The sequence below is a fragment of the Oryzias latipes genome, chromosome 11, assembly GCF_053564925.1.
Source record: "Oryzias latipes strain Hd-rR chromosome 11, Olatipes_Hd-rR_3.1".
Taxonomy (NCBI): Eukaryota; Metazoa; Chordata; class Actinopteri; order Beloniformes; family Adrianichthyidae; genus Oryzias; species Oryzias latipes.
Window position 1 is genome coordinate 27,295,739 of NC_136247.1, and position 15,296 is coordinate 27,311,034.

General features: G+C 42.7%; 1 protein-coding gene and 1 long non-coding RNA gene across 2 annotated transcripts in view; both read left to right on the top strand.

The window, feature by feature from the left end:
- Nucleotides 1–218: 218 nt before the first annotated feature.
- The window catches only part of LOC110015836 (CD209 antigen-like protein A), a 54,712-nt gene continuing 39,634 nt past the window's right edge, over nt 219–15,296 (top strand). Inside the window, exon 1 of the mRNA XM_078955117.1 lies at nt 219–391. Coding sequence (XP_078811243.1) covers nt 382–391 — 10 coding nt within the window. The 5' untranslated portion in view covers nt 219–381. The remainder of the gene's footprint in view (nt 392–15,296) is intronic.
- Nucleotides 8,830–14,075, top strand: LOC105355015 (uncharacterized). The gene is made up of 4 exons (XR_013658955.1): nt 8,830–9,253; nt 9,976–10,089; nt 10,268–10,330; nt 13,797–14,075. It is a non-coding gene; the product is annotated as an uncharacterized LOC105355015 (long non-coding RNA).

Sequence of the window (15,296 nt, forward strand, 5' to 3'; positions counted from 1 at the left end):
TGATGTAGAGGGAATGTGTGTGCTTTGGTCCAACCGTCATCTGGAATGAGCAGTGAGGGAGAGGAGGGTGAGATCCATGTTCATCCTGAGGAGATGGGAACCTGGATGGTTTGGATGTAAGACGTCTGGTTGGAAAAGTAACTAAAGTAAATAAATAACTTCCCTTTTTGTCCTTCTAGAAAGAGACATTGCTGCAATACTGTTCAGTCAGGAAGAAATTGTAGCATGCATGACAACGGTTTGAATAGAATTCTGGAAATAAACTAAATCTGCTTTTTAGAAAATCAGAAGCAGAAGAATCTTCAAGCTGAGAGAAGAAACTGTTTCAGAGTTTTCAAGTTTTCTCTGGGAGTTTTCTGTTTTCTGATTCTGGCTGGACTCATGACTCGCTGTAAGAATTCAACATTTGATTTCTAAAATCTAATATTCAGTATTTAGGTAATTCTATCTTTTTGTGGTTTTGAAATACTATATAATATTTTGGTCACATCAGCTTTCTCGTGAAGCAGCATAAAGCATCAAGTTGCTGGATGTTTATAATCATTACAGTCAGGTTTAGAAGTAATATAAATCCAAAAGGGGGCGGGGCCTGTCCACACACACCCAAATGCCACAAACATACCTGTTGGCTCCAAAAAAGCACATAAACGAACCCAGAGTTCATTATTTTGTTCACTTGTTTGTGTTTGGATTCTGTGGAAAGCTACACCGAGGTTTGTTGGAACTGAGAAACTTTATGAGCAGAATCAGAACAAAAAAGGGAAGAATTTAACCACTTCTGATTGGTCAGACTGATGACATGTGATTAAGCCTCCAAGAATGATTGGCGGAGACAGTTAAAGGGGCGGGACTTTTTCAGATAACAGCTGTAGCTGCAGCTAAATCGCGGTACCGTCATTCTAATCAAAATGCCTTTAATAGAATAAAATAAACACAAAGAAAAAAGTATATTACGATCTTTCATATTCCTAACTAAGTGTCATGACTGACAATGACTAAAACAGACCCAGACGCTGAAATCCGGAAAGACGCTCGAGAATGTAGGCAGGAATTGATTTCAATGTTCCTTGCGATGGATAACCGGAACAGGCGCGGGGGGGGGGGGGGGGGGGGGTGGGGGGCTCTGGAGGAGTCCAGGATGAGGACAGATCCAGAGGGTAAGTACTCCTCTCTTGTCTTGATGCTTAAGTGGTGAGTAGAATGTGGACTTGCCGGATTGCTGCTGAGCGTGGCTTGAGGACTTGATGTCGTGGTGGCTTTGAGGAATCTTGATGAGAGTTGGACCCCGGCAGGCACTTGGTGGGTGTAGCTTGTCCTGCAGACAGGGAGCATAACTTGAGTAACGGGTTCAGAGACAGACAACGAGAGTTTCATAAACACAGAGGAAACCATGAGACTAGGTACTTCACCATAGTTGGCAACGAACTGGCGATGAATGCTGGAAACCGGCCATCTGATATACTGCAGGGTTTATGATGGAAGTGCAGACAGCTGGGTCCAATCAGTGGAAGCAAAGGGAGAGGGGAAAGGGCTCCCAGGGTACCATGACACTATGGCTGCATTTACACTGCAGGTCTTGATACCCAAATCCAATTTTCTGACTATATCCGATTTTTTTGACGACCCGCTTACATCATCTTTTCAAAGTGACCCGTATCCGATTTTTTGCATTTACACTATACAATGCTGAAACTATCAAAAGTAGACGTTTTGAGGACTACGTAGCAGCATTTCCGCATTCCGCGGACCTCCTTTGGACTTTTGTGTGACTGCGGTTGTCATGGAGGCAATTCAAAAAAAGGGGGGGCTGCTCGGCCGTCTTATGTGCTCTCTCTGAGTTTTGAATGAGGAAGTGTTTGCAGACGTGCTGTACTAACAGTTTGATCCAAGTGTTGAACCTTTCCTGCGCGATGACTTCTCTTTTTCCGACCGTGGTCAGAAACGCACGGGAGATTTTCTTCAGGGCTAAGGCTGATTCTGCACAGAGTGGGTTAAGAAAGACTCCAAAACAATCTTTTGGGGGAGACACCTTCTTTTTATTACGGTTCTCCGACACTCTCACGCTCCGCACTCACACCCCGCCCCTCTCCTCTCCTTACACACACACGGCACACCTGACCATCTCCCACGGCACACTAGTGTGAGCACATGATCTGTATTGTGCGCAAATACAATTGCAAATACGCCACAACATCAGCGGTGTTGGATGTGCAATGGCATTTTATTGTAGATCATAAAAAAGAATGTCTCCCATCTCGCATTTCATGGCACTATTTGAGGACTGGTTGTTGTGTTAGCGCAACATTTTGATGTGTTTTTGATATGTTTGGATAGAGTTACCTAAAGTCAGTAATTGATGCTTGTGTATATTGTGTCAATTTTCAAAGAATGAAGAGTAAGTGTACCAACATTTATTCTTACAGCAGAAAGAGGGGAAAGAGATGGTAGGTGAGAAACAGAGGAGTAGTGAGAAGGAGGAAGATGAAAAAGAGCAGCATGAGCCACAGCCAGCATGAATAACAGAAGATAATAAGGAAGACAAAGATGAGATGGCATCAGACAAGGAACAGTCAGCATCATTGGTCAGAGAAACAACTTAGCAAAAGGGGCTTATTTGAATTGAAATGTGAGCCAAGCTAAAAATGTTGTTAGTGCAAACTCACTTTTTTCCCAGTCATAGAACTTGAACGTGACCCCGCCCCCCTCGTCAAAATGGAAAAATGACAAAAAGGTTAGGTAAAGGAAACATTAATTCAGAATGCAGAGTAATTAATCTAGGAAGTTGATCTGAGAGAACAAACAGTGGTGTCTATAGGCTAGCACCCTGAAACCTCCAAAACTGGATTATAAGGAAAGAACACAAAAACCTAAAGAGATGGCTCATATGAGTTATTTAAGAGATTCTGCTCTTAGAACTGAAGTTGAACATTTACATAAGAGTGTGGATGGACAACAGAAGCTTTAGTTCTGTGAGCAACCCACAGTGATTTATTTGGTCGTTATTGATTTTCTAAGATCTAAAATACTGTTATTTTCTATTTCTTGACTTTTTATGTAAAGAACCCAGAGAGAGTTATTTGTTTTTTACTGATTTCATTAAGAGTCTTATTATCTATTTATTGATTATTATTTTTATATATATATATATATATATATATATATATATTTTGGTGAAGAACCCAGAGAGGATTATTTGATATCAGATTGGGTTATTAGTATTTGGTTATGTGTAGCTTTCAGTTTACATTTAGGCAACTCTGTGACTGTCACACTTCTTCTGTTTCAAACTGACCCGGCCCCCGATCAGAGGATGGAAACGTCAAGTGGCCCTCCCTAGAAAAAGTTTGGGGACCCCTTGCCTGCAACTTGGCAGGGGTTCCTGGGTTGGTACCTTCTGGGCGCAGAGTAGGCAGTGCGGCCGACCGGGAACGGCAGCTGGGTGCCGTGCTGGGTGGTTGGTTGGTTGGTGCTGGTGTGGGGTTCTGAGGGCCTGGAGTCAACTGCCCACGGCCGGTGTTTAACCCGTGGCCGGTTGTTTGGCGCTTGGCCTGGCCCCCCGGGTATCTGCAATGCATCCACAGCAGGGGTTTAAGGTGTTCCCTTGATTTTTGTTGTTGTTAAAATTATTATCATAATTATTATTTTTTCTCTCAGTTCTCCATTTATTCATGTACTTTTTAGGAGGGTGCTTGTCCTTTAGGGATGTTAAGGCATGAATGGTGGGCCTGGACCTCCTGCCCCTAGGGATTGGCACCAGGCCCCTTCCTCGCTGACTGTCTCTCAGCGCTGGCGCAGCTCTGGCCTCTATCTGCGGCTGGCTCGGTGCCTCCTGACTGCCTGGCTGCCCTGGGAGGGGGGGCGCCTGCCACGGCCAGCTGGGGGGCTGGTCGCCCGGTTGTGCCCATCCGCCTGCTCCTTCAAACTCAAACTCAAACTCAAACTTTATTTATTTATATAGCGCCTTTCATTTTGGTTAAAAACACAAAGCGCTTAACATAAAAACAGATAAAACAGTCATAAAAAGTGAAAGTTATTAAAAACAGAAAACAAAGGACAATCACACAAAGAAGGTACCCCTCCCTCACCACCCCCCGCCCCCATCCCCACCCACCCAGTTACCCCAGTAGAACCGTGAACAGAAAAAGAACTGCAGTTGAAGAAGGTCTGGCTTGGTACTGCTGCGAGGAAACGATATCATGGGGATCCATTCATTCCAAGGCCCAGCCGGACCACAGGGGCCATTACCGCAGCGCCCGCCCAACACAGGGCAGCCCAGGGCCCCATCCATGGCTATTAGACCACAGAGTGGGACCCCAGCCCGCCCAACCAGAACGGGCACCACAGCAACGGCACGCCCTACAGGTCAAGCTGATAGTGCCCAAGAACGATGGATCCCCAAGAGGAAACACTGGAGTAAAAAACATCAGAATAAAAAATAAAAATGATCATAGAATAACAACAATAAAAATAGAAAAAGATAAAAAAATAAAATAAGATATAAGAATGTTAGTAATTAAAAAATAAAAAAAATAAAAACGTCAGTGATTAAAACATAACCTAAGAATCATTGGTAAAATAACAATAAAAAGAATTGCATATTAGAAACAAAGATAATAATAGTCCTTACAAGAAAATAAATAATTAAATATGTAAATAAATACCTCAATTAATAAATAGATGAATAATAAAAGACATAAGGAATGATCAAAGTCATATAAAAGCCAGACTAAAAAGGTGGGTCTTGAGCCTCTTCTTAAAAACCTCTACAGTCTCTGCGGCCCTGAGGCTCTCCGGCAGGCTGTTCCACAGGCGAGGACCATAATGGCAGAATGAATTCTCACCATGTGTCTTGGTCCTTACCTTAGGGACAACTAAGAGGCCAGTGCCAGAGGACCTCAGGGTCCGCGAGGGTTCGTATTTTAAAATAATATCATTTAAATAAGAGGGCCCAAGACCATAAAAACATTTATAAACCATTAAAAGAACTTTAAAATCAAACTTCCCGCTCCCAAATGTTCTCAAATCTCAAGGAAAGGAGGTGGTTTGTCAGCAATATCACAGTCTAGCTTACTTCTCAGAGTTTAAACTCACAGTTCAAACTCACAGTTCAGCCAGTACTTAGAGACATTGTGAGCAAATACTGAGACCAGCTCCCATAGCATCAGTCCTAGTATAAATGACCACTTTGTTAATGATGCCTTACAAGCCCTCAGGAGTACACTCCATGTTGTTGCCCCCTTGAAACCTAAGTTCGTTAGACAAAACCGAGTAGCACCGTGGTTTAACGGTGAAACACGTTCTCTTAAACAAGGAACCCGTAAGTTGGAAAGAGAATGGCGCCGCTCCGGTTCAGAGCAGTCTCTGAATACCTGGAAACATAGCCTATTAAATGATAAAAAAGCTCTGGGTAGAGCTAGAAGCCAGTACTATTCAACCTTAATATCAGAGAATTGAAACAATCCAAGATTTCTTTTTAGCACTATTGCTAGATTAACTCGCAGTCAGAGCTCAGTAGAACCACATGTTCCTGTTTCTCTCAGCTCTGATGATTTTCTTACATTTTTCGATAGTAAAATCTGAAATATTAGACATAAGTTAAATCAAGTTATTCCTACTATCAGCCCAGAACAGGCTGAAGCGGTAGAAATGGAGGCATCCATAGAAACCTCTGTGACATTAGACTGCTTCACTGCTGTGGATCAAGTGGAAATAGCATCAATTATTACGTCCTCCAAATCCTCAACGTGTTTGTTAGACCCAATTCCCACTAGACTTTTTAAAGAAACCTTTCCCCTAATTAATGATCCCATATTAACAATAATAAATGCCTCTCTGGAAACGGGTTACGTGCCACAGTCTTTTAAATATGCAGTTGTTAAACCTCTTCTGAAAAAGCCCAGTTTGGATCCTAGCATCTTGGCCAACTATAGACCGATATCAAACCTGCTCTTTATTTCTAAAATCCTAGAAAGAGTTGTAGTTAAGCAGCTTTACTGCCACCTACAGGACAACAGCCACTTTGAAGCCTTTCAGTCGGGGTTTAGACCCCACCACAGCACGGAAACTGCACTAGTTAGAGTCTCTAATGACTTGTTATTGGCCTCAGAAAAGGGTCTACTTTCTATTCTTGTCCTGTTGGACCTCAGTGCAGCCTTTGACACTATCGACCACTGTATTTTACTCCATAGATTAGAGCAGGACATAGGGATCAGAGGATCTGCTCTCCAGTGGTTTAAATCCTATCTGTCCGATAGGTATCAGTTCGTTAATGCAAATGGCCATTCCTCTCAGTGCACTCGAGTTAACTCTGGAGTCCCACAGGGCTCAGTCTTGGGACCGATCCTGTTTACGCTTTATATGCTACCCCTAGGAAACATAATCAGGAAACACAGCATTAATTTTCATTGTTATGATGATGATACACAGTTGTATTTATCCATGAAACCTGACCAGAATGACCAGATAGAGAAACTGAACGCCTGCATCAGTGACATCAAAACCTGGATGACAATTAATTACCTCCTCTTGAACCCAGAAAAAACTGAGGTCATTATACTAGGTCCTAAAAACCTCAGAGATACTCTGTCTGCTCAGATAGTCTCCCTGGATGGCATAAGCATAGCCCCTGATTCCACAGTTAGAAACCTTGGGGTTTTATTTGACCAGGATTTATCATTTAAGGCTCACATATCTCAGGCATGTAGAACTGCCTTTTTTCACCTGCAGAATATTGCTAAGATCAGAAATCTACTTTCTAAGAGTGATGCTGAAAAACTCATCCATGCATTTGTTACGTCGAGGCTGGATTACTGTAACTCCTTGTTAGCAGCGTGTGCTAAGAGTTCCTTAAGAAGTCTCCAGCTTGTTCAGAACGCAGCAGCTAGATTGTTAGCAGGAACTAGCAGAAGAGATCACATCACTCCTGTGTTAGTTTCGCTCCATTGGCTCCCAGTTGATTCTAGAATCAAGTTCAAGATCCTCCTGTTAACCTATAAGGCCTTACTTGGCATGGCCCTGTCCTTTATTAAGGACCTCATAGTCCCTTACCATCCAATAAGAACACTTCGCTCGCAAAATGCAGGACTGCTTGTGGTTCCTAGAATTAGTAAAAGTACGGTTGGGGGTAGAGCGTTTAGCCACCAAGTCCCTGTTTTATGGAATAAACTCCCAGCTCATGGAAGAGAGGCCGACTCAGTTTCTACATTCAAAGCTAGACTGAAAACATTCCTCTTTGGACAGGCTTATTGTCAGACTAGTTAGTATTCAGAGATTATTTAACTTAATGTTAGTTTGTTTAAATTAAACTTAATAATAACTATTTCTTTTAAAAGGCTGCTAGAAGTTGAAGCTGGGGTAACTATGGTACACTGGGGTTCTGTCCTCTTTCCTTTTTTACTTCTACCCTTCCTCTCCTCTATTCTTGATCATCATTTATCATTTAGTTCTCCATGCCTCTGTTTGGTACAGTGCGATTCATGTATTGTCCCTCTTTTCCTCTCCCCTCCTGGGGAGTGGGAGTGCTTCCAGACTCCAGTTGGCTCATCCGTGCTCCTGTTCCTGACCGTCTACCTCGCCTTTGCTCCCGCTCCCACACCTGCCTGTGGATCCTGCCTCTGGCTCGACTCGACTTTATATAGCAACTTTCATGTTAAAAAACAGTTTAAGGTGCTGTCAATAATAACAAACAAGGATCCACAAACACTAATGCAAAAAACAAATAAACAAATAAGCCCCTCATAATAAAATACACAAAGACAAGCACAAGTAAAAGAGAAAAAAAATGAAAAAAATAAATAAAAAACCTTAAGATGAGAGAACTACAAGTACACAGTACAGCCACACCACCATACATGGGTGGGGTCGGGGAGGGGCGGCCGGTTCTCTCAGGGCGGCCAGGCTTGTGGGTGTCCTGTCGACTGCGGTGATGGTCGGGCGTGCGGCGCTGGGGGGGTCCATCGGCCGGAAGGGGTCACTGCGTGGCAACGGTTGGGGGGTAAACAGAAGATTGTGAGTGTGTGACAGTGCATGGGAGGGACGGACCTTGGGGCTGACTCATCGGGATCCTCTGGGGCTCTCCCTCCCCATTGCAGAGTGGGGAGGGCATTAGGGGGGTATGGGTGGAGGGGTTGTATGATATGGTGGGTGAAGAGGGTTGTAGAGGGTAGAGTAGTGGGGGGGGGGGTGAAGCTGTGGATACGCTGTGATCTCTGGGTTGCTGGGGTCGAGTGCCGGGGCTGGCATGCGGAGACGGGGCGCCGGCTGGGTGGTGGGCAGGTCATGGGTTCTCTGGGCCCTAGACTCGTCCCACCTCTCGGTGTCCGGCACCCGGTGGCCCCCATGGCTGCCGCCTGGTACGACTAAGCACTCCTGTCCTGTGGCCTCGGGGCTCAGACGCCAGGTTCGCCCATGCCTCTCGGTGCACCTGTAGGGTGGCCCCCTCTGTGCCTGGCTGGGTGGTCAACCCCCCCCCCCCTGGCTGCTTAGGTCTGCTAGGGTTGCTCTTGCCCTGGGGGTCTCTCTCCCCTGCTCCTGGTCTGCTCACTCTGGCAGCCTGCATGTATCTCCACCCCCACGTGCACGTGCACACTGCCACACTGCTTCCTGTCTGCTTCATCCCCCCTCCTAACCCACAATGTATTGATGGACAGATGTTTTCCACTCATCTTAGTGTCAGATTTTGACCTTCAGATGTAATATTTGTCGTCTCAGCAGATCTGGTATAATTGTTACAGCTTAAAATAATAACTTATTCAAATCAATGCTTGTATCCCCCACTTTCTCCACCTCTCTTCCTTTTATTCTCTTCCACCACCCCCCCCCCCCCTCACATTCTTCCCCTCTCCCTCCCCACACACTAAATGTAAATAAAAATAAAAATAAAGAAATTTAATGGAAAACCAGTAAAACTAATAGAAACTGGAGGTGTAGTGTTTTTACACCTCCGTGCTGCTACTTCCTCTAGGTATTTTTATGGTTAAACAGGAAATCCTGTCCGTGAATGCAGAAAATGTTTCACTTTCTGCAACATCTTCAGTCCACCTCTGAGTGATAACGCAGCTGCAGCCCCTCTTCTACTGCATCAGCCTTAAGATGTCATCAGATATTTATGCCAAACCAGATTTCTCCAAGAAGGTCAGATACAACAGAAAGCAGCAAGAAGACACATCAGACTGGAAGGAGTGTGAGGTGGAAATCTACAACGATGCATATGAATCTGTGGAGGACACCAGAAGGGTTCAGTCACCAGAACAAGGTAAGAATGAACTCAATCTTCTGCATCCAGACATGCTGATCCAAATCTCAGTACCAGTTTAGCAAGAATTAGCATTTAGCATGGCTAGATTTGAACAAGGTTCCAAGGTTCTCCACCTGGTCCAGGTCATCAGGAGCAGATAAGGCAGGATTTCTGGAAAACCAGCAGGAGGCCTGGAGTTTGACACCCCAAGAGCTTCAAAAATGGAAAAAGAAGCAACGGGAACAAGAGGCTAAACATTTTGAGCAGAACCTTTTAAAAAAAAAAAATTAACTTAAAAACCATCAGGATCCTTTGAAGAATTCAAAGTGATAGTTTTTATGAAGCCCTGCCACGTTCAAAGAAATTCAGCTTTTCTGCCTATGAAATCAATAGACCCTGAAAGACAATTTCTTATTAGAAAATAACATGAAATGCAGATTTTAACACAAATTCTGTCTTTTAAAAGCTGTGGTCTTAAACTTTTAATTACCAAATGAACAGTTGACTTAATTTAAATGGTCATTTTTAATAAATTGGCATCTAAAAATATGTGTTCTCTAGTTCCTCTTTTTTTTATGCATTTTGAAGCTCGATCTAGAACCTTGTTAAGGTCCAGCTGTGATAATTGCACATTTTTGCATTTTCTTAACTGATCTTTAGATTTTGATCAGGAGTGTTTGATCAAAGAACAATGGATTCTTCTCTGGAAGACAACATCCCTTTTTATTTTTCTCTCATAGCTCCACAAACACAGACGTGTCCTAAAGTCCAGAAAAGGTTCTGCAGATGTGAACAATGGTGTCTGTTGGTGCTGTGTACTGTCCTGTCAGCTGGATCCATCATTCTATCCTCACGTAAGATGAAATCTAACACCTCAACATCATAGTTTAGTTAAAATCTTCAAACCAGCAACAGAGACTTTTATTTTTTCAATTTAAAATTATTTTTATGGATGTTTAGCCTTAAAGCACAAGTGAACTTGAATTTAATTAACTTTTGTAGTTTTTTTAACCAAATAATGAAATTTTCCAGACATGGTGGTCAACATTAACAATCTGCAGACGGAAGTGAAGGAGCTAAAGAAACACTCTGAAGGTGAGAAACATTAAAAACACCTAAACCATCTTTATTTTTGACTCTATTTTTGCATTAATTTCATTGATGCTTTGAAAATCTGTTTCTCCATATCTGCTCCAACAGTAACAGTTCTAGAGAGTGGTCATCACCAAATGGAACCATTCTTTGTGATTCTTTGTCTGCATATGTGGGTGAAGGTTCTCATTCATCCATTGTCTAGAAGTTGAGTTGTAGAAACTGGACTTATTTATCTCCAGCAGGCTCTAGATTCAGTTTCTCACTGGTTGAACTGATGCTCCTCTTAGGTGCACCAACGCAAAAGTCTCTTGGATCCAGTGACGTGTGGTGAAGTTGATGGCTGGTGAGGCACTGACCCCTCTGGAGTCAGATTTACGATGAAAGAACTAAATATTTCAGCATTCATCCAACGGCAGCGAACAGCTTATAAAATACACACAAGAACATATTTGTCCTACAGAAAATATTTTTTATAGACATTGATAGAACACTCTTCTTGTATATAACTTATTCATATATACTGTAAACGAATTAAAGTATTCAGATGTGTTCAGCACACATTTGACCCTCAGTAACTATTTCTGGTATTTTTCCAACTTCAAATCCTGTAGCTTCAATCATTTATCAAATGTTGTCTGTGAAATGATCATGAAATTAAAATAGATTATTGTACTTACTTTTTTCCCACACACTCCCATGTTATTAAAAAAACAAACAAACATGGTAAAACTTGTTTGGCCTTACTTTTTCAGTCCATGTGTCGATCCTTCTTCCCAAAAAAGCTCTAAGATCTGTAGAAAAGTCTTCCTTATTTTCCTTTATTTTATATGAGTTTCTCCCCCTCAATGGAGACAGAAGTCCTTAGTCTGTTTCTACGGCACCAGTGTAGCTACAAAGTAGCTCTCAGCTTATGGAAGCGATTGTGTAGCATAGTTAAAAATAATAGTCAAAAATGTAACTGCTTAGTCAGTTTGTTAGTTCATTTTAGTATTTCCTATTTGAATTCTATGTGTTCATGATCCTTTTGATTTTATGTTGCACTCTTTCAATCACTGATATGAAGCCCATGGAGATGACTGTTGTTGTGAATTTGGGCTATACAAATAAAATTGAATTGAACTGCATCATATGACTCAAAATTAAAATGAAAAAGCAATCTCTTGTTCAACCAGTGGCGCCACCCCACTATAAATTGTGGTAGCATCAGTTATTCATCCCAAATTTACCACCGCAGTCGACAGGCCCACACCCCCTCCCCTCCCTGCTGCCTTGACTGCGCAGACATCTAAAGACGAGCCGCTGGACGCAGAACACGAATAAGACGCAGGGTTCACTTCCGCGTTCCAACCCTCAGAGCCTCCGGGCCGGTTAGACAAAAGAACCAGTCTCAGTTCCTTAAGATGAACTTTCTTTATTACTTTTTTACCTTAAAAGTCCAAAACAGAACTGATCGCGCATGTACGCTCTCCACACCCTCCCACGCGCTCTCCCCCCTCTCTTCCTGCATCGCGCGAGCACCGGTTTCAGCAAGCATGCAGACACACGCGCGCGGGAGAGAACGCCCACACACACAGACACGCACACACGCACACACACACACACACATATTTCACACATCCCAAAACACTACATTTCCTTACATGACTTTCAAATATTTTCTGTGGGGTCTTTCGACAATCTTTTTACTGTACTTTAGATCACCTGATCTGTATTGCGTGCAAATACGCCACAGCTTCAGCGGTGTTGGATGTGCCATTACTTTTTGTTAATATGCAAAAAAGGATGTCTCTGTCACACGCGCCTCTCATGTCATGGCACTATTTAAGCACTGGTTGTTGTGTTACCACAACATTTTCAGGTGTTTTTGTCCTGTTTCCACAGAGTTATACCTATTGTCAATGGTTGATGCTCGTGTAAGTCAATTTTCAGAGAATGAAGAGAAATTCAACATATATTCTTATTTATAGAAGAAAAGTACAGCAGAAGGAGCGAAAGAGATGGTAGGGGAGAGACAGAGGAGTAGTGAGCAGGAGGAAGATGAGACAGAGCTCAGAAACTGTGGAAAACGTGTTGAGTTGACTGAAAATGAACATTTAACACAGATCAGTGGAAAATATTTACTTAATTTACCTTTTTTTCTATTTTATCACAATTATGACAGGTGAGGCTGTGCCACACTTGTCTCATCTGACCGCACGTCACTGGTTGCATCTACCTTTTTGACCACATTGTATTTAGATCAGCAGTTTTATTTGGTCTATTTACTTTTTAGTCGCTGTAAAAATCAGCATCAATGACCTGAAAATGATTAACCAACAAACTGGTAAACAAAGTACAGGAAACTCAAAGGAAACGAGGTAATACTAGTATTGAGTAAGTTTTTTGTTCAGTCTTTTTTTCCTCAGAGAACGGCTGAGAACATCGGTACGGTCATGGATTTTTTTTTAGACGCATCGTTGAAAAATCCAGCCGCATGTGTGACCAAAATAATCACTCTAGAACCCTGTCCAGCATGTGTTGGGTACCTTTCTGTCAAAATAATGCTGGTTTTACCTTATTTATCTACTTTTTTATTCGATCAGAAACAATATTATTATTTCAGTATTTATTTTAGAGTTTTCTCTAAACTGGGCTTTTTCAGAAAAGGTTTTTAACAACTACCCATTTTCAAGACTGTGGCACATTAGCTGTTTCTATAGAGGTAGTTTTTATGGATTCATTCGTTAGGTAAAGGTTTCTTTAAAAAGCTTAACCCTTGTGCTATCTTAGATGACCCCCCCCCCCCTCCTTTCATTGAGGTGTTCCCCCTACCATGACAAAGGTGGATAAAGTTGGAAAGATTTCATGTAATCCATGAACACCAGTGAAGATCACAAATCATTGAAGAAAAAAGGTTCAGAGCACTGTCTAGTGGGTCTAGGTGACCCAACTCCCAATGTTAAAGTGCCTGAATTGCACAAGGGTTAATGGGGATTGGGTCTAGATTGATTGAGTCAGAAACAAATAATCATTCCAAAATTTAACACAGACTTTCAGACTGTCTGTAGTCAAAGCACGACTGGAAAAACATCAGATTCATTCTGTTGAACGAACTAAGATGAGAACATTAGAGAACCATCATTACCACAATACTGAACCCCTTTTCCTTCATTTAAACTCTTGTTTTTAACTTTTTTCTCTGCATAGAATATTATTTTTATAATATTTCTAAAAAAAAGTCAAAATGTTGAACGAATTTTTTCTAAAAATGTATTTGGCTTTTCTTTGTTTGTTCCTCTTTCATTTAACTTGTTTGAGTTCAACCTCATGGACTGTTTCAAACAGGAAAACAGAGAAAAGACCACAGTGATCATGGTTTTACACATCTATCATAACAACTGATCAAGCTGGATCAACAATACTGATCCAGTAGAAGACGTACCATTTATTCCCTACAAAAATGTTTTTTTTTCTGTTTATTTTTCAGAATTGATGTCAACTTTCTCAGCCAACAACAGCCGTTTTCAGGATGAAATGAAGCAGCTGAAAGATGAAAATAAAGGTCAGGAAAAAAAAAACTAACAATAAAGGGACTCCATTTCCACTTTTTATTTTCAATTTTAAACAGAGTATTGTGTACTCTTTTATATGATAAAAAAGAGAACAGGTGTGTACAGATGAAGTAAAAATGAAATATGTAATGCTCGGCTTAGACGAGAACAGACCCAAGTGCTGAAACCCAGAATGCCAAACACCTGAGATGGCGAGAAAGGATTTATTTAAAGTCCAAGGAGACTGGCGGGAAGTTAACTGAAACATCGCTGGAGGAGGGCTCAGCGAGACGTCAAGACGAAGGTGAGTTTTTCTCCAGTGGAAAAGTTGAATGGAGACATAAACGAGAGGAGAGCAGTGGAGCTTGGTGCTGGAGTGAGCGTGGCTTAGCGTAGTAAGAAGCTGATGTCGATGTTGATGGCAGATGACTTGAGCAGGTAGGTGAATTTGAGGATGAGGAGCGTGGGACTGAACCCAGGTCGGCACCTGTGGATATAAAAATCTGTAGACAGAGCGAAAACTTGAATGAGACAAAGACAAAACTTTCTTGGCTTGAGCAAATGATTGACCAAGTACTGCACCATAGAGGGCAATGGTGATGAATACTGGTCTGCGGCCATCTTAAATACAGGAGCAGGAGATGAAATAAGTGCCGAAAGCTGGGTCCAATCTGAGAATGAAGCACAGACGGGAGGGGGGAGGAGAGGACTCCCAGAGGTACCATGACAATTGGTCCAGGTGGTCCAGGACGCCAGTCAGGATGGGCCTGGTAGAAATCCTCGATAAGGGAGGAGTCAAGAATGAGCGAGCGGGAGACCAAGGAACGCTCCTCGGGCCCGTAAACCTCCCAGTCCATCAATAACTGGAAACCACGACCCCTACGCCACACATCCAGAATCCGGTTAGCCGTAAAGGCAGGGGGGACAGTCAATGATGTGGGCGGGAGGCGGGGCAGCGGAAGGCAGACAAAGAGGACTGTCATTAACCGGCTTGATCTGGGAAATGTAGGATGAGTGATGGATCTTAAGGGCCGCAGGTAAGCCAAGGCAGATGCAGGTAGGATTGATGATCTTTTCCATTTCATAAGGGCCAATGAATCGGGGGGCAAGTTTATGGGATGTGGACTGGATCAGGGTGTTCCTGAATGAGAGCCAGACCTTTTGACCAGGTTGGTACGAGGGCCCTACCACCCTGTGTCGATTGGCGACTCTGTAGTTGTTTTCTTTGGTATGGAGGAGGGCGTCCCTGGTCTGGGTCCTGATGCGTCTGCTTCGGTGGAGGGGATGTTGGACCAAGGGAACCACCAGATCAACTTCCTGGGACAGAAACAGAGGTGGTGGGTACCCAAGGCAGGCCTCATACGGAAATATACCAGTGGCAGAAGAGGGAAGGGAATTGTGAGAATACTCAATCCATACCAGATAGGTTGACCAAT